Below are 22,596 nucleotides of genomic sequence, written 5' to 3' on the forward strand. Positions count from 1 at the left end.
CCACTATTAAAGTTCAGTTAGCAGCTATATCCAATTTTCATAATGGATTTCAAGACTCATCTCTTGCTTTTCACAACTTTTGAAAGCTTTTTTGAGAGGTACTATCCTGTTGGAGCCTCCATACAAAGATCCAACCCCTCCTTGGGACCTGAACTTGGTGTTGCAAACAATCATACAACCCCCTTTTGAACTGGCAGCACATTGCGATCTTAAGTTTCTGTCCTGGAAAGCTATTTTCTTAGTAGCCATTACTTCCACCAGAAGGAATTCAGAAATTAAAGCTTTGTCTTGTAAACCACAATAATTGTTTTTTCACAGAGATAGAGTTGCTCTAAGAACCAACCTCTCCTTTCTACCCAAGGTGGTTTCAGAAGTCAGCATCAATCAAACCATTAACCTACCGGTGTTTTATTTCCCAAAATTTGCTAATAAAGGTGTATACTGCTTACACTTATTAGATGTTCATAGACAGTTACATTTTTATCTTCACAAAATAAAACGTATCAGAAAATCTGACCAATTATTTCTCTTTCTCAAATACAAAACTAGGAAGACTGGTGAGTAAAGTGAGATTGGCTAGATGGCTAATAGATTGCATTTCTTTCATCTACTGCAAATTGGGGGTTGCTTTATTGAAATCTTTAAAAGCACATTCCACTAGAGCTGTGGAGACTTCAGCTGCCTTTCAGTCTAGAGCCTCCATGGATGATATTTGTGCAGCAGCAACCTGAGCTACTCCCCAAACTTTCATTATTCATTACAAATTCTATCTGGTCTCCAGAGGAAGAGAATCATTTGGTTCAGTGATGCTCAGAAACATCATTCCTTGAGTCCACCCAGGATCTAAGGTAGCTAGGGACTCTGTCCCACAGGTTGAGGATAGAATGAAAATTGACAACATAACATAAAGAAGTTATATACTTATCATAACGTTCCATCTGTTTTGTCCATTTTCATTCTTCATCAATTCCACTCCTTCCAACCCCCATGCTGTTGGATTTCTAGAGGAACAGGTGACTAACAGATTATTATCCTTGGTATATAATTGTGGGCCCAGGTATAGTCTCACTGAATGTCTTATGACTAATATGTCTTTCTGTCTATCAGCAAACTCAATCTGAGGTAACTGAGGTAGGTGCATTATGGGTAAAGGATAAGCTCAAGAGTTTTTTGGTTACCACTAGGTATGATAGCGGCTGAGTCAGTTCCAAGGATCAGAACCTGACCCACAGGTTGTAGAAGAATGAAAATGGACAACACAGATGGAAACTTATGGTAAGTAAATAACTTTTTTTGTCAGATTAAATCCTACATGAATACTGTATTCTGTTTGCATAGGCCTAGAAAGTCAGCCATATTAAAGCAGGCCTATATCTTCATTGTATATTTTACATATTACGTGTAGTTTCATTAAATGCAGCTTCAACAGAAAAAAATGTTTCAGTGAAGGATACAAGTGAGCTCAATAAAATAACTTCAGGCCAAAGCACTAATAAGAATGAGACATGCTAACAAGATGCACAGAACATTTTGTTATAAAACCAGTCAGATCAAAGATGGGCACCTGCAGTAATATCATATTTAAATGGTATAAGGCTTAGGAACCGAAGTTAAGGAGGCATGTAAGCTGGTAAACTTCTGCTTCACCATCCCTCCATCAGCCCCAGAGTAGAGAGTCAGTGCCCCAGGAAACCCCAATGGGTGGAACCTCCTATTCCGACACCTCCCTGGAACACCCCCCCCCCCCCCGTGGAGGTCCCTCAGAGGAAACAGTGTAAGAGGAAGCACATACACTCCCCTGAGTCTGTCACCTCTGATACTGACTTTGAGGGTTTGGAAGAGTCCCTATGGTCGCCCTATGAGGATGCCTCTTTTTCAGACATCTTTGAGATCCTTAAGCAGAGGGGCGGCTGGAAATCCCTCTCTTCTTCTGAGGATGAGTCAGTATACCTGGAGGCATTTGGCTCTTGCCTCTCCACCTCTTGGGTGTCTCCACCCTTCGACCTGCTCCTGGTGTTGTGAGTTGGAAGGTGTGCGAACCTCCTGAGTCAGTGGACCCCGTTCCGAGGAGGCCAAATTCATTATGGTCCCAAAGGATAGACAATATTTATCAAAGGGAGTTCCAGTAGATGCGATGGTGGTGGCAGCGGCCACAAAGAATGAGTTAGCTGAAACTTCTGCATCTGTCCATCCGCCGAATAAGGAGTCTCGTATGATGGATAGATATAGGAAACGTATGTTCTCCTCAGCAGCCTTTACCTTATGGTTGCTGAATTACTTATCACATTTTACCCAACTCCAGAGGGATCTCCTGAAAGAACTGGGAGATACCGTACAAGGTGCTACAGCCCAGGGTTTATTGGATAAGATAAATTCCCAGTTTGTGACCTTAACTTCTATCACAAACTCCTCCATGTGCCTCATTTCCTATACAGCCAATGGAGTGAGCAGGGCAGCAGGCACAGGAATAGCTATTAGGAGACATTCCTGGATGCACCTTTGCAAGTTTGCTGAACCCTTCAGATCTTCCTGTATTGATGCCCCATTTGATGGCTCGTCTTTGTTCAGGCCGAAAGTAAAAGAGACTCTCACCAGGAGCCAGCAAGATGGCAAGACTCTATCTGCCGTCGGAGTGCGTTTTTCTGCTCCTACCAGACCTTATCCTAAAGGTCAAAAGAGCGGAAAAATTTGGTTCCAGAAGTCCAAAGAAGCCTTGCTGGATGCTCATGATGATCCTTCCCTCAGGGGCAGAGGGGGAATAACAATGGAAGATGCCACCCACGTGGCAGAGGAGTCCGCAGAACCAGGGTGACAGAGATACATTCTCTGGTCGACCCTTCCAGCGGTCCTGAAAAGAGGCCCGACTGTCCACCTCTGGAGGCAGTCAGGGGAAGAATATCTCTGTACCCAGAAGCCTGGCTGAAACTGACTCAAGAGAAATAGGTACAGTCCATTATATCCATGGGATACAACATTCCATTCCACTGCCAGCCTCATCTGTCAAAGTCCATCCCAGAAATTACACCCGGTCAAAGGGGTCAAGTAACCCTAGAAATTCAAAGGTTTCTTGAAAAAAAGAGCCATTCAAGAAGTCCATGCAGACCAGATCTGATCCGGAATTTACTCAAGGTTCTTATTAGTTCCAAAAAAGACGGGACTGAGACCAATATTGGATCTCAGCAGACTAAACAAGTCGGTAAGGAAGGCAAAGTTCCAGATGGTAACACTGCAGTCTATACTCCCTTTCCTGGGACAACACCATCGGATGTGCTCTTCACATCTTCAGGACGCGTACTACCACATAAAGAGGGACAGGCGCTCCAGAAGATGTCTACACTTCCAGCTGGGAGCCAGTCATTACCAGTTCAGAGCTCTGCCCTTTGATCTCACTACAGGCCCCAGAGTGTTTACCAAATGCATGGCAGTTGTCACAGCTCATCTGAGACATCAAGGATTCCAGGAGTTTCCATATTTAGATGACTGCCTAATGACTGCCACCACCAAGCACCTACTAATTAGAGCCAGGGACTCCACCATCCATCTCTGCTCAGATCTAGGTATTACTATAAATCCAGAAAAATCTGCCTTGTTGCCTTCACAGCATATTACCTTTATAGGTGCAGATCTAAACACAAATGATATGGTAGCAAAATTGCCTCAAGAGAGAATACAAACTCTACTCAGTCAAGTATCTATCCTAATGAAAAAGAAAAAGGCACAAGCAAAATTCATCCTCCAGGTCCTAGGCTCAATGGCAGAAGCGATAACACTAGTCCCACTGGCACGAGTACACATGTGGATATTACATTGGCTACTCTTTGCTCAATGGTCCATACAGGAGTTACCCATGTCTCACAAGATTCTCATTATGGATGTCTGCAAGAGAGACCTACTTTGGTGGCTTCATTCCACTCAGGTAACAATGGGCAGACCTCTTACACTGTTTCTTCCAAGGGACCTCCTCGGGGGGATGTTCCGGGGAGGTGTCGGAAGAGGAGGTTCCACCCATTGGGGTTTCCTGGGGCACTACTCTGGGGTTGATGGAGGGATGGTGAAGCAGAAGACATTGGCCCTTTAGGGGGAAGAGTGGCTGGAGTGGTTTGTGGAGTAGACTCAGTGGAGAGCACACTCCACATCACCTCGAAGGCACCATGGTCCTGGGCTGAGAGAGACTACAGTCCCAAAGGACTAGGACATCTCTCAGGCACCGAGGAGGGTGGTTCCAAGGCTGATGTGGGAACCAAACTCACCTGAGCTGAAGTGCCAATTCGACTCTCCCCCCAGAGCTGACCAGGGATTGTCGGCTCCCAGATCCCTCGATGGAAGATAGCATTGACGAGATCAGAGCAGATGTCAGAGCCGAGATATCGTGAGTGATTACTGGCTCCGGCGGTTCCAGCACAATGACTTCCTGACACTCTGGTTCTGAACTCGGTCGAATTGAAGGAGGAGGAATAGATAGTATCTGAGATAGTGTTCAGCTTCATGATCTGATGGGCTGGGCTCAAAAGAATTTCTGCTAGGGCATGCTTCCGCAGCAACCTCTTGACCACCTGCTCCATGTCATCGTCCCATAACCTGGAGGACCGAGAGGAATGGATCAATGACCTGTGACTACCTGCCACAGACTGTAATAGAGGAGATTGCGGCACTGACTGCATCAGCTCCAATGACAGTGACCAACTCCTTTTCTGGCTTCAAAACAGTTCTGAAGACTCAGATGGAACCGAAGGAGGGCCAGATTTGTTGGAACTGAGAACCTTTGGATCCAAAGTTACTGTCTCTTTTTGACTGGTTGACAGCTCAGACACTGGAGCCGACTTTTTTGTCTTATCTGATTTGGAGGCCTGATTACCTTCTTCAAAAGGGCCTTTTAACAAACCCCTCAAAATGAGTTTGTTTTTCCTCTCCTGTAAAACCCCTTGCACTAAAGCCATGACAAATGGAGCAAAAGTCCTGAAGATGGATTGCTCCTAGACAATACACAAAACTTGTGTTTTCGTCTGTTAGAGACAGTTTCTGGGTGTATGAATCGCACTTTTTAAAACCAGATTGTCTCGACTCCTTAACAGGTTCTTTAGACATCTTTTAAGCCAAAAACAACAACAACAACCATATCAGCTAACAGTAACTACAGTAGAAAAAAGGCAAGTAGAAAGAGAGATTTTTTTTTTTTTTTACGGAAAGAAAAGGGATAGGAGGAGGAGAACTCTCTAAGTTAAACGACAGTCTCCTCCAACTCGAGGAGATGCCTCTAACTTAAACGGTGACTCCTTAATAAAATGGGAAAGAAGCCCTGAAGGAAGAAAGGGACTAAATAGAAAGAATCCTCTAATTTAAATGGATTCCTTAAGGGGAATAAGAGAAAAAGTAAGGGACCAAGGAGAACAACTGAAGACACACCCAAGTAATAACAACACACACACACACACACACACACACACACACACACACACACACACACACACACACACACACGAGCACTATACTTGGATTGGGAAGGTATAATAGAGTCTAATATGAAGATTTTTAGAGAAAATATAACAAAAGGTATATAATAAAATAAATTACTAACCTGAGACAGCGAAGACAATCCTGGTGCTTCAAGCGGCAAAGGAGAGCTGGGGAACAGCCGCTGAGCATCATGGGATAGGTTGTAGCCCCGAGCCAGTTGAAGCTGTCGAGCTTTGGTATGCGGCTGAGTTGGAGCCTAGGTTTGGCTCCGAACCCAACCAGCAAGAATAAAGGTGAAATAGGACAACATAACATCTTCTTTTTAGGTTTAATTCTGTTGGCTGCCAAAACACAATCACTAGAAATTGGAAATTAAAGACCAAAGCAATTGTATTTGAGGTGTAAAGAGATAACAGAACTGGAAGAGGGATTTTTAGAAAGGGGGAGGAACAAATTACATAGAAATAAATGGAAATTATGGGAACAATACATGCAGAATAATGTTCAGAAAGAGGAGTGAGGTTTAACGGAAGGGAGGAATTCAGCAATTTATGTAAAGTTGAACTGGTGATAGTAAAAAGGAAAATATATGTGCTATATAATGTAAGTAAATGGAAAAATGTTAACATGGTTTGATTTCTATTCTGTTAATGTATGTTTGCCTATTTCCTAAGTCATAATTTAATAAAGGTGTTTAAAAATAATAATGAACTGAAGCATGAAAACATGTTTTATTTTATTTAACATTTGTTTACCGGGAAAGTCCGACTTGGAGTCAAGCCAATTTTCAGAGGAGGCCCAGGGAGAAAAGCTCCAGATGCATGTCTTTGTAACATGGAAGGAAACTGGAGCACCTGGAGGAAACCCACACAAACACAGGGAGGACATGCAGACTCTGCACAGAAGACACCCCAGCCAAGAACTGAAATGGAGAACCTCTTTCTGTGAGGCGACAATGCTACTGCTGCACAATTTCACCGTCCTTGTAAAAGAAAAATGTAAAAGAAAAATAAATCATTAACTTTGCAATTTATACATAAATACTATACAGGAAAATTTTTGGTGTACTTTCAAAGTTTTGCTTGTTTAATATCATGTTCTATCTTGTTTTATATATATATATATATATATATATATATATATATCTGGATTTGTCCTTAAGGAAAATATTTATTTTGACTTACCATTTGGCTGGTAGATACCCGACGATTTAGAGAGCCTGCACCTTTCAGCGAGTCTCCTGTTTGTTCTGAATCTGACCTTTGTTTGAAATTCCATGTTTTTTGTCTGTAGCGTTGCTGTCCAAATCGTCTGTTTCTGAATCTGTAGGTTCCTAGGAGAATTTGAGCCTTTGTTATTTGCAACATATTTTATTATAGCCAAGTAATACATGCTCAAGCAAAGACTATACATGCTGTTAACAGTACTATGTTCAAAAATGTGGTGCTCAGAATAATAGAGGCTACATACAAATTTAAAGAATAATTGGGTGGGTAGCGCTGGCAACAATAATAATAACTGTCATGAAAGAGTATTGAACCATTTGGATAAGTAACATCATTCATCCATACTACAAAAGTATTCTTTCTGTAGCATAGGCCTTAAATGGAGTTGTGTGAGCAATTACCATTCTAAATCTCTACCTATTGCGGTTGTAGAGAAAATGTGTTCCCATATAATTAGAAGCAGTGCATCATATTGTCTAGGGAAGTACCGACATAATGTAAGTAAAGAATGGTGCGTCAGTCTGTAAGTTTGAGTACAAGGAAGACACAGATGTATTAAGTTATATTCTGTAACCTTTGCAATCTGTGTATTTAGTGTGTAATCTTTCTTTGGTATATGACATGATGCAGAACTTTGCAATTTGTCTAATGTGGTCAGAGCTATGGTTCTTAAATGAACTGTAGCCTTTTGAATACAAGTTCCTTGCACTTCTAAAATAAACAATAAAGCCTTATAAAGGTATGTATATTTAATAATATAAACAGTATACTTGGACTGTATTTAATTTTTATAAATATTTATTTTTGCTTATAATGCTAGACTGTTACTGCAGAAAATGCTAATACCTTCTTGATTTTGCTGTGCCTTAGTTTGAAACTGGTTCTTGAGTCTCCTTCCAGGGAAAGTCCTTGCTGTAGTTTGTTGATTCATTTGTGCTGGTGCAAAATCTGCAGTGGCCTCATTTTCAGCATCAGATTTAATCATTCCTTCTGAAATGGAAGGCAAAATAAAACCGCCATTTGTTAGCAGTATATACTACCTTATGTTCTTTGAATAACTATAGATAAGCATGTCTTTCCAATTTATGTCATTAAATGTGAAGATAAATTATTAGAGCATCATTTTAAGAACACTAAGACACATATGACAAGAACTATTTACTGACTGATGTTTTAAAACTTAATCTGGTAAACAGAAACTCCAAGAAAGGAATGGTCATCAAAAAATAATAAACAGAACTCAAAAGCACGAAGAAACCCACAATTATTTACATCTTGGTAAAAAAATTAAAAAGTGCCATATCTGTTATATAGGTTTACAAGGAGCAAACAGCAGAGATTTTTTTAATGAAATCTTTCAAGAATACACCAGGAAAATCATACCAAATCTATATACCCCTGAGTCTGCACCTCTTGTCACCCCAAGATGAGGTGAGCGGGCCAAGCACCATCATTCCTCGCCTTCCCTACCTGGCTTCTCCAATGCTGGGGCCAATTAATAATACTCCAGTTACCTGAGTTGCAGTAACGGCTCCCATCACTCTGCATCATGGAGCCAGGTATGAACACAAAAAATGATATGGCAACATTTTCCAACTGATATGTAAATGAAAATTATGTACTTAACTGTAATGTTACATCTTTATGAACTATGTCCACTCTCCACAACAGCAAGATTAGAATGACGCAAATGCTGTCAGGCTCAAAATCATACGCTACACCTCCCTTCACTCTAACTCAAGTTTGTCCACTTTATGAGCATTACTGATAAAAGTTCCATAGACTTTTGAGACCTCAGAAGTATTCTTCCAAATCCTACCAACATGGGAACATTTTCTCTGGGTAGGGTTATTGTGTTTAGCAGAGTTCTCAACTTCTTTACTCAGGAATCAGTGACAAAGCCAAACGTAATTTGGAGGAGGGGACAAAGGCCCAAATTCATGTGCAACATTTAAATATTATTGTAATTCAATTATAAAATTAATAGAATAACAGGTTTGTATAAGGATGTATTTTCTGTGAACAAGAAGTATAAAACTCTAATGGCTGGCATTACTGACTGCCTGTAATCCTTAGTGATTTTTCAGAAAATCAACAATTTTATCAAGAAAAGGGCAAATATATGAGTCAAAATTAGGAGCACGTTGCAACATCAGATACAGTTGAGAGCTATCGTGGGTGGATGGGTATGCTTAAGTTAATGGATATGAATCAACGAAGATATAACTTTATATTATTATTCTGTCCGTTTTCTTCAGTAATAGGGTAGAGTCCAGCTTCTCTTTCTGGGTACCATCATGACAGAATACCATGCTGTATGGTAGCCCCAAAGTCCAACCTAGACCTTGAGGTTACTGCCAACTTATGGTGTCTTAATTAAGGCATGCAGAGAAACCCATGCTGCAGACACACACATTTCATAGAAGAATTTATGGAAAAAATAATGGAGATCTGTAGCCCTAGCAGAATTAGCTTTTGATGTGTTTGGTAGTGTTTTTTATATTTAGTGTAACAAAAACTAATAGAGTCTGAAAGCCACCTGCACAGGTTAACTGTGAACGCTTTCTCTAATCTGTTTTCCCCACAGCAGAGAAGATGAAATGCTGATATCCTTTCTAATATGTTTTAGTTCTGACAGAATAAAATGTTAGTTTACAGTGTACATCCAGTATAGCAGATATTCCTGTCTGTTGCAGTACTGCAGAAAAATACTGGTTAAGATTAATTTCTGTAGCTGTTTCAGACATGAACACATGGAAGAGTGTGTAGATCCATGTGGTCTTTATTATGTACAATATACTGTGGTTCAGAAGAAAGGGCTTGAAATTCTAAAACACTTCTGATTGATATAACTGTTATTAGAAAAAAGTCTTCCAAAACATGTATTTAAATTCACCTTTGGCTGATGATTTCTCCAATTTGAAATTCAGATTCCAGGGGGATGCAGGTTCCTTGAGAAGTGGATATGGCAAACCTTTAAGGAAATTAATGGGCTTAGATAAAGACCTTGGTAAAAATTGGAAGTGGCTACTAAATTTACCTTGGCAGCAGATCTGTTAGAATCTTAATCAAACATATGTTGAAATTGGAGCTAAAATGGCTTTAAGGACTTGGCTATTGGCACACAGTAAAAATGTTGCCCATTTACTTCTGTAGAGTTTTCTTGTCAAGGATTTTTGGGCAGCTGTTTGGATGTGGGTTTCCATGGGAGTGCATGTGACATCCTTTGCTATCAGTAGAGCTGTCAAAACCATGTGATTAGTTTGTGGGACTGAAAGCCAGGGATGGGATAGGGGTTTGGGAAGTAGAAGAAGCTTCTTTAAAAGAGGATGCCACAGCAGGAAAAATTGTACTTAACTGAACCTGAATTGGACTGTTTGAATGACTATAGCCTGGCAATGTTTGGCTGTCAGTACAAACTTCATTATAAGTGGAAATGGGAAAGGCATAACAAAGATCTGGAAGTCACTTCTAGAACAAAACATCCCACAATGTTTCTCTCTTTGTAAGAATAGGGAAGAGATAATGGCTGCATTTAGCATTGGTCCGAGATGCAAAGAAGTCACAGCAAGGCTTTCTCCAACAATACAAGATGGTTTCTGCCACTAGTTGACTGAAAGGCCACTCATAACCTATTAGTAAATGTTGATTGAATTTGTCAAATAGAGAACTGACTTGACCAGCAGTGTATGCTGCTGTCAGAAATTAATAAGTCAGGGTACCTCATTTACATAAATTCCTGACCTCTCAACATGTGGGATAGGAGAAGATTGGTGATGTATCAAAAAACATGTCATGACAGTAGATGGCATTCACACCCTGAGGAAGAAGGTCATGTAGAGCCTGCAGCATAAGGCAGAGCACCCTCACCTTCAATACACTGATGTGCAGAGTCCTCCTCCTGCGACGTAGAGCCAGCAGCATAAGGAAGAGCACCCTCACCTTCAATACATTGATGTGAAGAGTTCTCCTCCTGTGACTTAAGTCCTTTGTACCATCTACCTTAAACAGAGCCCCAACTCAATCCTACCCCAACCCTGACAAAGCAGCCGTATCAATAATTGTTGCCATTCTTGGGGGGGGGGCAAAGTGACTACCCTGAGACAAATTGTTCAGAAGAGGCAACCATAGCAGATATTAATAGCATATCCATGAAGTTTGTATTGGATAGAACATTGGGATCATGTTCTAAGACCAATAAACCCTGAATGTCCACTGACGAACCCTAATGTAATATCTGGCAAATGGAACCAAGAAAATCATTGTTTCCAGGAGATCCAGAATCCTGAGGTGGAAAGCATCCATCAGTGTTAGCGTTATTAAAACAAGGTAAATACTGGACTGAAGCTTTTAAATTCTGTGTGAAGGGAGGCTGACAGCATGAGTCTTTGCATTCAGATGTCAGCTGATGAAAATCTGTGCACACACAACAGCTCCATCTGTGACTTTGCAGTGTTCACCAGTATTCCTAAGGATCAAATTAAATGGAGTAGATAGTCCCTTGCTTTCATCACTGCCCTGTTGAGGATGCTTGTAAACCATGGGTCCTGGGGTGCAACTGAATGGGAGGAGTGTGAGCTGTTAATGACTGCTGCTCCCCACCCCCACCCACGCACACACCATAAAGCATGGAGCATTATGAATGCCTTGGCTGTCTGTATGTGCATGTTGTTATCCTGAAGGCGCAGACAGAATAATAAATTATGTACCTACCATAACGTTCCATGTTAATTGTCTTCATCTCGCCTTCTTTCTTGCTGTTTGGGACCGGAGCCAATTCTCGGCTCCAACGCGGCCATCTTCAATAGCTCGAGAGCTGTTTACTGGCTCGAGGCTACCCCTTATCCCATGATGCCTAGCAACAGCTACCCAGATCTCGTTTGAAATAGCTAATCCAGACATAATATGAGAGAAACCAGTTATCAAAAACTGGTTGTTCCATGCATCCTAATATCTAAAATAGGTTAAGAAGACTTATCCAGAAGAATAACAATAAAAGAATACTCAGCCAGTGAAAAAGGACTCCTCTCGATCCACTAGGATGGGGGACGGAGGGAGGGACGCAAGAAAGAAGGTGAGATGAAGACAACTAACACGGAACATTATGGTAGGTACATAACTTCTTAATGTTAAGTTGTTTATCTCACCTTCATTCTTGCTGTTTGGGATAGCGTCTCTAGCACCTAACATCCTGGGTGACTTAGTGGGACAGACTCTTCAGAACAGTGGAACCAAAGTCAGCTCTGCTCTGGGAGACCATGTCCACCTTGTAATGAGAAATAAAGGTATGAGGATTTGCTCACGTGGCAGCTGCACAGATGGAATCCATGGGCAACTTAGAGTGAAAGGCTACGGAGGTGGCTAATGCCCTAATAGAATGACCTTTCAGTTTAGTTGGTAACTCTTTATTCCGTAACTGGTAAATAAAAGTAATAGTGTGGGACAACCATCTGGATAAGGTCACCTTGGAAACTGGGAATCCTTGTTTGTTTAAGGCATAAGAAAGGAATAATTGGTCTGACTTTCTTATTTCTTTAGTTCTATGTAGGTAAAAACGCAATTGTCTATGAAAGTCCAATTGGTGAAGCTTGTACTCTGCCTTGTTGCTATGATTTGGGAAGAACACAGGGAGATCTATAGATTGATGTAAATTATTTTCTGAGCAGACTTTAGGAAGAAACGAAGGATTAGTCCTCAGAGCAACTCTGTCCTTGTGAAACACCAGGTAGGGAGGACAAACTCATAGTGCTTGAAGTTCTGAGACATGCCTAGCTGAAATGATAGCAACCAGAAAGAGTGTCTTTCAAGACAGAAACTTGATGGAGCAGGATGCTGCTGGTTCAAAAGGAGGCAGAATTAAGGAAGTTAGGACTAAATTAAAGTCCCAAGGAGGAGGGGGATCTCTCACTGGAGGTCTAAGAAGAGATGTTCCTCTCAAAAAAGCTTTACAGAGCTTATGAAACATGATGTTAGAATTTGTCAAACCGATATGAAAATTAGAAATGGCCACTAATTGTACCCTAATCGTAGCGGACGCAGCCCCGGAGTGAAAAAGTTGTGCTAGGAATTCCAGAATTTCATGGACTGGGGCTGAGAAGGGATCCACATTCCTAGACTCTGCCCAACAAGAAAAATGTTTCCATTTGTTAGCATAAGTTTTTCTCGTTGTAGACTTATGAGAGGAAACGATAATCTCGTGGACTGCTGGGGAAATGCTGGGAAGCCTGGCTAAGGTTGGAAGTGTAGCAACCAAGCTGTGAGCTGGAGAGTTTGGAGGGATTGATGCAACCCGCCTGATTGATGAATCAGGAGATCTGGAATCGGGTCCAGAGTCCAGGGCTGATCGAGAAGGTAAGGGTGCAGGAATGGGAACCATATCTGTCAAGGCCAGTAGGGGGCAATGAGGATCATTTTGCTTTCTGTATGAGTTTCGGTACCAGGGGAAACGGAGGAAAGGCATAAAGAAGTCCCTGAAGCCAATCGTGGACTACAGCGTCTCTAGGTATGTGACCTGGAAGCAGAAGAAGGGAGAAATAGTTGCTGCATTTGCTGTTGAAAGGGGTGGCAAAAAGATCGCAGCAAGGCTGTCCCCATTTGCAGAAGATAAGATCCGCAACTTCCTGATTCAGAGACCACTCATGAGGCATGAGGATAGCTCTGCTGAGCCTGTCCACTATGATGTTGGATCTCCTAGGGATGTGCGTCGCAATCAGAAAACATTGGGAGGAAATCGCCCACTGCCAAAGTCTGAGTGCTTCTCGACACAGGGGGTAGGATCTGGTTCTGCCCTGCTTGTTGATGTACCACACCACTGACATGTTGTCTGTTTGAATTGCAGTGGTCCCAGACGGAGGAGAGTCTTGAAGGGCTTGCAACGCTAGGAGCACGGTTCTCATTTCTAGGACATTTATGTGCAGATGGTACTCGTGAAGTTGCCAAGTGCCTTGGACTGTCCTGCCCAGATATTGCCCCCCCCCCCACCTATCAGGGAGGTGTCTGTAGTCACTGTGGCTACCGGAGAGGGCTGTATGAAAGGTCTGCCCTGAGTCACTAGTGGGGGGACCATCCACCAAGAAAGGTGCCTTTTGCATGCCTCCGTGATCAGGATCATGTGAGACAAGGGTAGCTCCTGGAAAGACCACTGCGTGAAAAGAAGCCACTGAAGAATTCTCATGTGGAAGCGCGCTAATGGAAGTAGAAGAATGGCAGCTGCCATGGAGCCCAGAGTTTGAAGGATATACCTGACTTGGATCCTTTTACTCTGCATTAGGATTTGCACTTGTTGACGAATTGTGGACACTCTTTCCAGTGGTAACCTTGCGAACATTTCCCTTGTGTTTAATTCTGCTCCTATGTAAGTGATAGATTGACAGGGCAACAAGCAGATTTTTTAAAATTTATTGTAATACCTAGCTGGGTGCAAGATGTGATTGTATAATCCCGCGCTTGTAAGAGTTGCTGTCTGGAGGTAGCAGTGAGGAGCCAGTCGTGTAGATATGGAAACACCTGGAATCCTTGACGTCTCAGGTGAGCCGTGACCACTGCCATACATTTGGTGAACACCCTGGGGGCTGTGGTGAGACCAAAGGGCAGAGCTCTGAACTGGTAATGACTAGCCCCCACCCGAAAGCGAAGAAATCTCCTGGAACGTCTGTCCATCTTGATATGGTAGTACGCATCCTGAAGATCTATCGAGCACATCCAATTATCCTGACCCAGGAAGGGTAGAATGGACTGTAGCGTGACCATCTGAAACTTTGTTATTTGTACAGATTTGTTTAGTCTGCTGAGATCCAGAATTGGTCTCCAGTCCCCTGTCTTTTTTATTCCCAAAAAGTACCTTGAGTAAATTCCGGATCCGTGCTGGTCTGCAGGGACTTCCTGAATGGCTCTTTTTTCTAGCAGTTTTGAAATTTCTACTACTGCTTGCTCCTTCAGATTGGGTGGAATATCTGGAAGGGCCTTCTTTGACTGTAAGGGGGATTGATGGAAGAGAATTTTGTAAACTCCGGATATAATGGACAGTACCCATCTGTCTCTTGTTAAATTTTGCCAGGCTTTTGGGTACAGCGAAAGTCTTCCCCTGACTGCCTCCAGAGGTGAGCAGCCAGGCAACCCTTCAGGGATGCTGGAAAGGCTTGTCAGAGAAGGATTCTCTGTTGCCCTGGTTCTACGGACCCCCTCTGCCATGAGGGCGGCATCTATTATTGTTGTTTCCCCCTTTGCCTCTGGAGGAAAAATCACTACATGTGTCAGGCAAGGCTCCCTGAGATTTGCGGAACCACATCTTCCCACTCTTCTGACCCTTGGGGTAAGGTCTAGAGGGAGTGGAAAAACAGACTCCCACAGCAGAGAGAGTCTTGCTTTCTTGCTCACACCTAGTCAACATGTCTTTCACCTGTGGCCCAAAGAGAAAGGAGCCATCAAAGGGGGTATTGGTGAAGGACACTCGAAAGGCTTCCGCAAAGCGACACAGCCGCATCCAAGCATGCCTCCTGAGGGCCACACCCATGCCTGCAGCTCTACTCGCTCCATTGGCTGCATAGGAAATGAGCCTCATGGAGGAGTTAACTACAGAATTAAGAGTCGCTAGCTGGGAAGCTACTTTGGCTTGTACTCCCTCAGCTGTAGGATCTTGAAGGGTATCTCCAAGCTCTTTAAGGCGATCCCTTTGAAGGCAAGTAAAATTACATAGATAGTTCAGGGACCTCATGGAGAAGGTCGCTGAAGCAAACATTCGCTTTCCATACCTGTCCATCATCCTAGACTCCTTGTTAGGGGGATGAACAGATGAAGAGGTCTCTGCTAACTCTTTTTTGGTGGCTGCTGCTACCACCATGGCATCAACGGGCACACCTTTAGAAAGGAATTGCTTATCCTGGGGGGCTGTAATAAATTTACCAGGTCTCCTCGGAGTTGGTTCCACTGTGTCCAGAGCTGACCAAGCCTTTCGAGCCACTACAGACATAAGTGGGTCGAATGGAGGAGAAACCCAGGAGGTGGAAGGTCGGGAACCGAAAGCGTCCAGGAATACAGACTCATCCTCGGTAGGGGCTAGGAGAGTCCAGTTCCCCCTCTGCCTAAGCATTTCAAGGATGTCCGAAAAGGAAATATCTTCAGAGAGGGATCTTGGGGACCCTTCCGATTCATCTAAGTCTGTATCAGAAGTGACAGACTCAGGGGAGTCAATGTGCTTCCTCTTGCACTTCTTCTTCCGAGGGAGCTACTCTGATTGATCACAGGAGGCCTCGGAAGAAGAGGAAACACCCAATGGGGTATCCTGGGGCATTGGTTCCCTATGCTTGGGGTCTGGAGGAGGAGCAGAGGTTGGCACAGACACTATGAGGGATGGAGCCGGTGGGGCTGGTAGTGGAGCTGTCTCGGGGGACAGCACACTCCGCATGACCTCAAAGGCATCCCTGCCTCGAGACAGAGAAAGCTCTGGTTCCGAAGAAATAGGAATCTTTCTCCATGCTGAGGGGGACAGCTCCGAGGCCAATGTTGGAGCCAAGCTCACCTGCGCCGATGCTCCGAGAGGGAGAACGGGGTCGGACAAGGGTCTGATGCAACTCGCCCCCTCGGAGCCGACGAGAGAGCCCTGGCATTCAGATTCCTCGATCAAAGGAACTATCAAGGTAATCGGAGCTGAAGTCAGAACCGAAGGAGAGATGGTGATTGGAGCCAATGGTTCCACTACTCGAACCCCAATGAACTCCAGCTCCAAACTCAATGGAGTCAGAGGCGAAACAGAAAAAGCGGTGGATGGAGCCGATACCTGTTGAGGAGGGCTAGACAATAGTTTTGCTAGTACCTGTGATTTAAGCAGCCTACTTACTACTCTCTCCACATCATGATCCGACAGCCTAGAGGATCGAGAGGAGTGTGATGAATGGTGGCTGTGTTCACTTTGCAATAATGGAGACCGAGGAGCCGAATGAACTGACTCTAGTGAAGGGGACCTCAGCCTCTGATGGCTCCGAGTTGGCTCTGAAACATCCAGTGGAGCCGACGGAGTGGTTGTCTTGTCGGTGCCAGCCAGAGCCGACATACTCGGTAAATCCTGTACAGGAGTCGGCTTTGAAGGTGGAGCCGATGGTTTAGTGGATTTTGGGGATTTCACTGGCTGGGAACTCTTTGCCGGTGAATCCTGAGACTTTAACAGACCCCTAAGGATCAATTTGTTCTTACGCTCCTGCAGGACTCTTGAACTAAAGGCATGGCAAATAGAACAAGTGTCCTGCCGGTGAACAGCACCCAAACAATAAATGCAGCTAGTGTGCCCATCTGCCAGAGGCATTTTCTGACAGCATGAGTCACACTTTTTAAAGCCAGATACTTTAGCTCCCTTAGACATGACCCAACTACAAAAAACTAAGTGCCACAAAGTAAACACAGACAGACAAGTAAGTACTACTCTAAACAAGTACACGTATAAATATATAACCTCTGTCTTTTTTTATTTTATTTATTTATTTATTTTTTATAACCATAGCAAAAAAAAAAAAGGAAAGGAAAGCCTCTAAGTTAAACGGCTATCCTACGGAGGGGGGAGAACTCTCTAACTTAAACGAGTTCTAAATAAAAGGGAAACTAAGAAGAATGAAGTAGTTCAACAACACGTACAGAATAAAACTAAGAACAGTAAAATATCTATTAGTTTAAGGGATCTAAAAGAATATTTTTACACAAAAAATTGAAATATACAAGCCTGAGCCAGAAAACGACACACCTCGCAGCTGAAGCGGCAAACGAGAACTGGGTAGCTGTCGCTAGGCATCGTGGGATAAGGGGTAGCTTCGAGCCAGTAAACAGCTCTTGAGCTCCGATCCCGAACAGCAAGAATGAAGGTGAGATAGACAACTTAACATCATCTAGTCTCCCTTCTGTAATCTAGGAACTGTTAACTGCACCATGATCATTTGGAGTCTAGTTTTTTTTTTTTTTACAGAGTTGAGCCACTTAGGTCTAAGATGGGCCTGAGGTCTTTTGTGTTCTTGGAAACTAAAATTAATCTTGAATAGGCTCCAAACCCTCTCTGATCTGGTGGAACCTCATGAATGGCTTTTTTATTAGTAGATTTTAAACTTCTAATCTAGCTGTTATTGTTAAATTGCTTGGGACATCTGAAGGTGGAGCATGGAGGAGATGTAAATAGGATATTGTAGGCCCTGGATACTATCTTTCGGATCCACTTGTCCCACGTGATGACCTGACACACAGGAAGGAGCAGGGAGATTTGACCCCAACTGCCTCCAGAGGGAAACAGTTGGGCTGTTCCTCTGAAATGTTGCAGATGAGTCTCAGGGGACTGAAAAATCTCTGGCTTTGCAAAACCACCTATGCCTCTGTAAGTGCCCATCAAAACACTGCTCAAATAGGGGTTGTTGGCCTTCTGTTCCACAAGATTCATACACTCTTCTGGTTGCGGTAAAAAAGTTGTCTAAGGAGTGGAAAGCTTCTCACTAGTAGCCATGTTTTCACTTCCTGCTCACTGTTTTGCATCTTCTGTTTGATATGGAGCCTAAACAGAGTTGAGAAGTCATAAGAGACATTAATGAGGGATACATTGAAGTTGCCTGCAGAGTTACAATATCTGGCATGATGTCTCTCTATTACATGGGCTCTAATTACTTTGCATTTTTACTTGCTGTGATAGAGTTTTGTTTAAGTGACTGATTGTGCATCCCCTGCAGTGATTGTACAAGGAACAGGATGTGAGTACCAAACTCTGAGGGTGACCTTTTTCACTACAGCCTTGAAATTTCATCAGGAGACGTAGGTCTGGCAGTAACCAAGAAGGATGTGGACGGGTTACCCCAGTCCTATAACCCATCCATTTGCTGGAGGGGAGGGACATTATAGCATAGTAGCTATTTGATAGGACAGAAATTCTATTTTGAAGTGCTGTATTTATGCCACATATTATGGAAAAAAAACAATGGTAATATGTGTAGGCACATTACAGCAGTGAAAACCTGTAATAGCTTACCATGATTAGGGTTGGGGTTAGGGGCAGAGGGGAAGGACCCCTGCAATCCCTTACTAATATGTGGTAATCTTAACTCCTCCCCCTAACTCAAACCCTACACATTTTGTACTCCAAAAATGCTTTAATATAAATTTACACTAAACATTTCTTTAACTTCGCCCACTAGTGTCACCTTACCCCAACTCTAGCCCTACATATTACTTTATCAAAAACCCTTTCCATAAAACTACCACTGTGCAACACTCACACACTGGTGCACTCCACATACGGCATCATACATGCACAACATTAAATCTACACCCTTATTCTAATCCTAAACCAGAAGCATCCACACATGTATCAAAATCTTTTAACAAATGTGAACACACATAAACAAAACACAAATTCTGACTTTCGTCTTAGTCCTTACTTAACTCTAACCATCAAACACTCAAATGCCCAGCCCTATGCCAATATGTTTGGTATACCCAAAAGTTTAAGCATGACAATTTACCATAACCACAGACACATTCCACATAGCATAGGAACAGTCATTGTTCCCACTTTCAAAATTTCCTGCAAACAGTCAGAGATTTTGCTCTTAGTGGACTATTACACTCTGGTGATGAAATCTGCATTTGCAGAGTTTACTACAACCGCTCCGAAAATAAGCACTATTTCTTCTCCAGGTTCCAGTTTTTGCAAATTTTTATTTTACACAATAAAATCAATTTATTTTTTAACATTTTTTCTCATGTGTGTTCCATTTCCTAGACAATTTTCATTCCTGTTTTACTATCCCTATCTTGCTTTCGTTGTCTTTTTTGTCTTGAGTCATGATTAAAATCACCTGTCATGATAGTATACTTATTTACATCCGTATTTATTTTTTTATCTGCTCAAAATTTCTTTTATTAGTGTACTGGCATATACTATAATAAGCCATAATAGGTTTCCCTTTATTTTACAATCCATCTCAAGTAATCGTCCTGCTATAATTCTATAGGAGTTAAGGATTTACATATAATTAGTTCTTATTAATGTTATCTCAGAGCATTTTTTATGTCCTAAGAGTCATAATATTTTTTCACCTCATCGTTGCTGCATTTGCTTTTGTTGCATGTCATAAAGCAGGCTACATCAAACAAGTGTATTACATCTTTCTTAAATTGTTCACACCATTGCAATACTGCTGTTCATCTTACAATGTTTCTTAGACTTTTGTAAAACATTCAAGGACAGCAGCAAAAAATCACCCTTTCCCTTTTTTTGTTGTCGGTTTTAATTAAATTTTCCCCCACTTTTGTTCTCTTACTCTCTTTCCTGTACATCCTTTAAAATAACCTCTAATGCACAATAACTTGTGGGATACATTTGGTTTGCATGGCTAGGCTTATAAAGGCCCCAGTGGTCATTAGCTAAGTATACACCAATGAACCTATGAAGGATAAGTCCAGATAAAATCAGTTTAGCTAGCAGATCTAGGAGAATGTCTCTCTCTCTCTCTCTGTCTCTCTCTGATTCCCTCCCTGTGGGAGGAACAAAGACAGTTTTGTTTATTCAGTTAGTTAGGCAGATGGATGAGTGTTCCTTTTCTAATACAGGACGCTCACCCATCTACCCACTTAACTGTATAAATTACTTGAAACTTCAACAAGGTGCCTTTATTCCTCCCACATAAGAACAAGAGCAGCTACTATTGTTAAATCAGAAATTTGTATTCCTTCATTTTTATAAGAATTAGTGTTCCAGAATATGTCTCATTTCCTACCAACCAAACAATTTGTCCCTCCTTCCCATACCGTCTGTATTCTTTTTCCCTTTTTTCTTCTTTGTTACATCTGGTATCCATGTTTATTTTTTACACTACTAAACCTCTTACATCATCACTAATGCTATTCACATTTAATGCTAAAATCCCTATATCATCCTTTCCTTTTTTGTGTTTTACTTCTGGTATATATTTTGTTTTCCTTCTCTAAAGTCTTGCACCAACAGATTTTCACGACCTTCTTCTAGTTCTTTTTCTGTCTCCATTTCTCCTTCTTTTTCCTATTCTCTTTCTAAAATCACAAATCTATTATTTTCCTGTATATTAATAACCTTACTTTGAAATGTTATTTCTTCTGCCTCTTCATTGTTTAACCTTTCTTCTGTATTACCTTCCCCTCATACCACCTATTCCTTCAATATATTTTGTAGTAATATTTCTATTTGTCTTTCTTCTGGACTTTTTTATTCGTCTGTTCTTTCCCTTTCTAATGTGGGACAGTCAGACCAGAAATGTCCAAATTATTTTTATTTTCTACAAAAAGGTTCACAGTTTTTTGCTGTATGCCCCCTCTCCCAGCATTAATCACACCTTCTTTTATTAAAGTCTTCTACTAAATGATTTTCATCCCCACAGAAATAACATGCTTTGGGGTGGACCCAAAACCTAACAAATCATCTTACCACTCACAATTATTGTATTTGAAATTAGTTGAATTTTTCCATCCTTAACATCCTTTGTTACCCACACTTCCCAACCCCCAGTCCACACATTTCTTTCATCACATTTTTTTATCTTTTTGTATTTTACTATATAGTGAAAAAGAAAACAGTTTACACTCATGCTCATCCATATCTGAAGTCCTAAATTGGACTTTTATTTTTTAGTCGTAGTCCCGGGCTCTGAAATGAGTAGTCTTTCCTTGATACTACATTTCTTTTTTTTCAGTCTCAGTCATAAATGTTTCCAATCCTAGTGGCAAAATAATACTGTCCATAATGTCATACCTGTTCACACTGTGATTATGGATAAACCTTTATATGTCACTGAAGCTAATAAACAGCTGCAAGATAATAGATTCTATGTATGTATGTCTCAAGATCCCACTTCTGTTTTAAAAAAAGAAATTGATATGTTTCTTGAGTCTGCTGTTAATGAGGGGATTATTGATAAATGTACAATGTTTCATCTGAAGGTTAAAAATCCGTCTTCCCAATATTTTTACCTTCTCCCCAAAATACAGAAGGACATGTAGCAACCACCGGGTCGACCAATTATATCCGGTCAGGGTTCCTTGACTGAACCTTTGCCTGCTTATCTGACGGTTTATTTTAAGCCATTGTTAGCAGGACTGAGAGCAAGGATACAAGACACTACTGAATTTTTGAATATTATTTCTAATGCCCAGTTAGAATCTACTTGGTTATTATGTACTTTAGACGTTATGTCTTTATATACCAGTATTCCTCACTGGGCTGGTTTGTGTGCTATAGTGTATTGGCTAAATAAAATGGCTTTATATAGCCCTGCTTTCAATACTTTCTTGTTATGCTTAACGGAGCTTGTGTTATCCAAAAATGTTTTTTTCTTCAATACCAAATGTTTTTTGCAACTGAGGGGTACAGCTATGGGTGCATCGTTTGCACCCATATATGCTGACCTCTTTATGGGGTATTTGGAACAGATAATAATTTATGATATAAATCATAATATTTTTCTTGGTGAGACTGATATCTGGCATAGGTTTTTGGATGACTGCTGGATGGTGTGGAAGTTAGATGTGGTATATTTACAGGAATTCATTCATTATTTGAATGAAAACAAATAGGGTATCAGGTTTACAGTAAACTATGATAATACAGCCATTCCTTTTTTAGATGTCAAAGTGTCCAAACAATCTGATGGCACTTTGTCTAGTACACTATATAAAAAAAAACATCATTCTAATACTTTACTGCACGCATCCAGTTGTTATCCTAAACATATAACAGCGAATATACCTAAATTACAGTTTATGAGAATACATAGAATTTTTTCCAATACTGAAGAATATATACTTTTTGATAATGACCTTATAGGTTGTTTTGCTGAATGGGGTTATTCGTTAGCACAAGTTAGGCAGACAAGTAGGAATGTACAATCATATTCTAGAAGGGAGCTTTTGAAATATAAAGACA

The 22,596-nt window shown here is 41.6% G+C and overlaps 1 protein-coding gene across 1 annotated transcript in view; it reads right to left on the reverse strand.

Annotated features, from left to right (window-relative positions):
- LOC122789963 (UAP56-interacting factor-like) overlaps positions 1-22,596 on the reverse strand; it is a 340,611-nt gene that overhangs the window by 282,477 nt on the left and 35,538 nt on the right. The window contains exons 2-3 of the mRNA XM_044057460.1: positions 7,527-7,670; positions 6,639-6,787 (exon numbers count right to left, since the gene is read on the reverse strand). Coding sequence (XP_043913395.1) covers positions 6,639-6,787; positions 7,527-7,670 — 293 coding nt within the window. The remainder of the gene's footprint in view (positions 1-6,638; positions 6,788-7,526; positions 7,671-22,596) is intronic.

The sequence above is a fragment of the Protopterus annectens genome, chromosome 15.part0, assembly GCF_019279795.1.
Source record: "Protopterus annectens isolate FY-2018-M chromosome 15.part0, PAN1.0, whole genome shotgun sequence".
NCBI classification, from domain to species: domain Eukaryota; kingdom Metazoa; phylum Chordata; order Ceratodontiformes; family Protopteridae; genus Protopterus; species Protopterus annectens.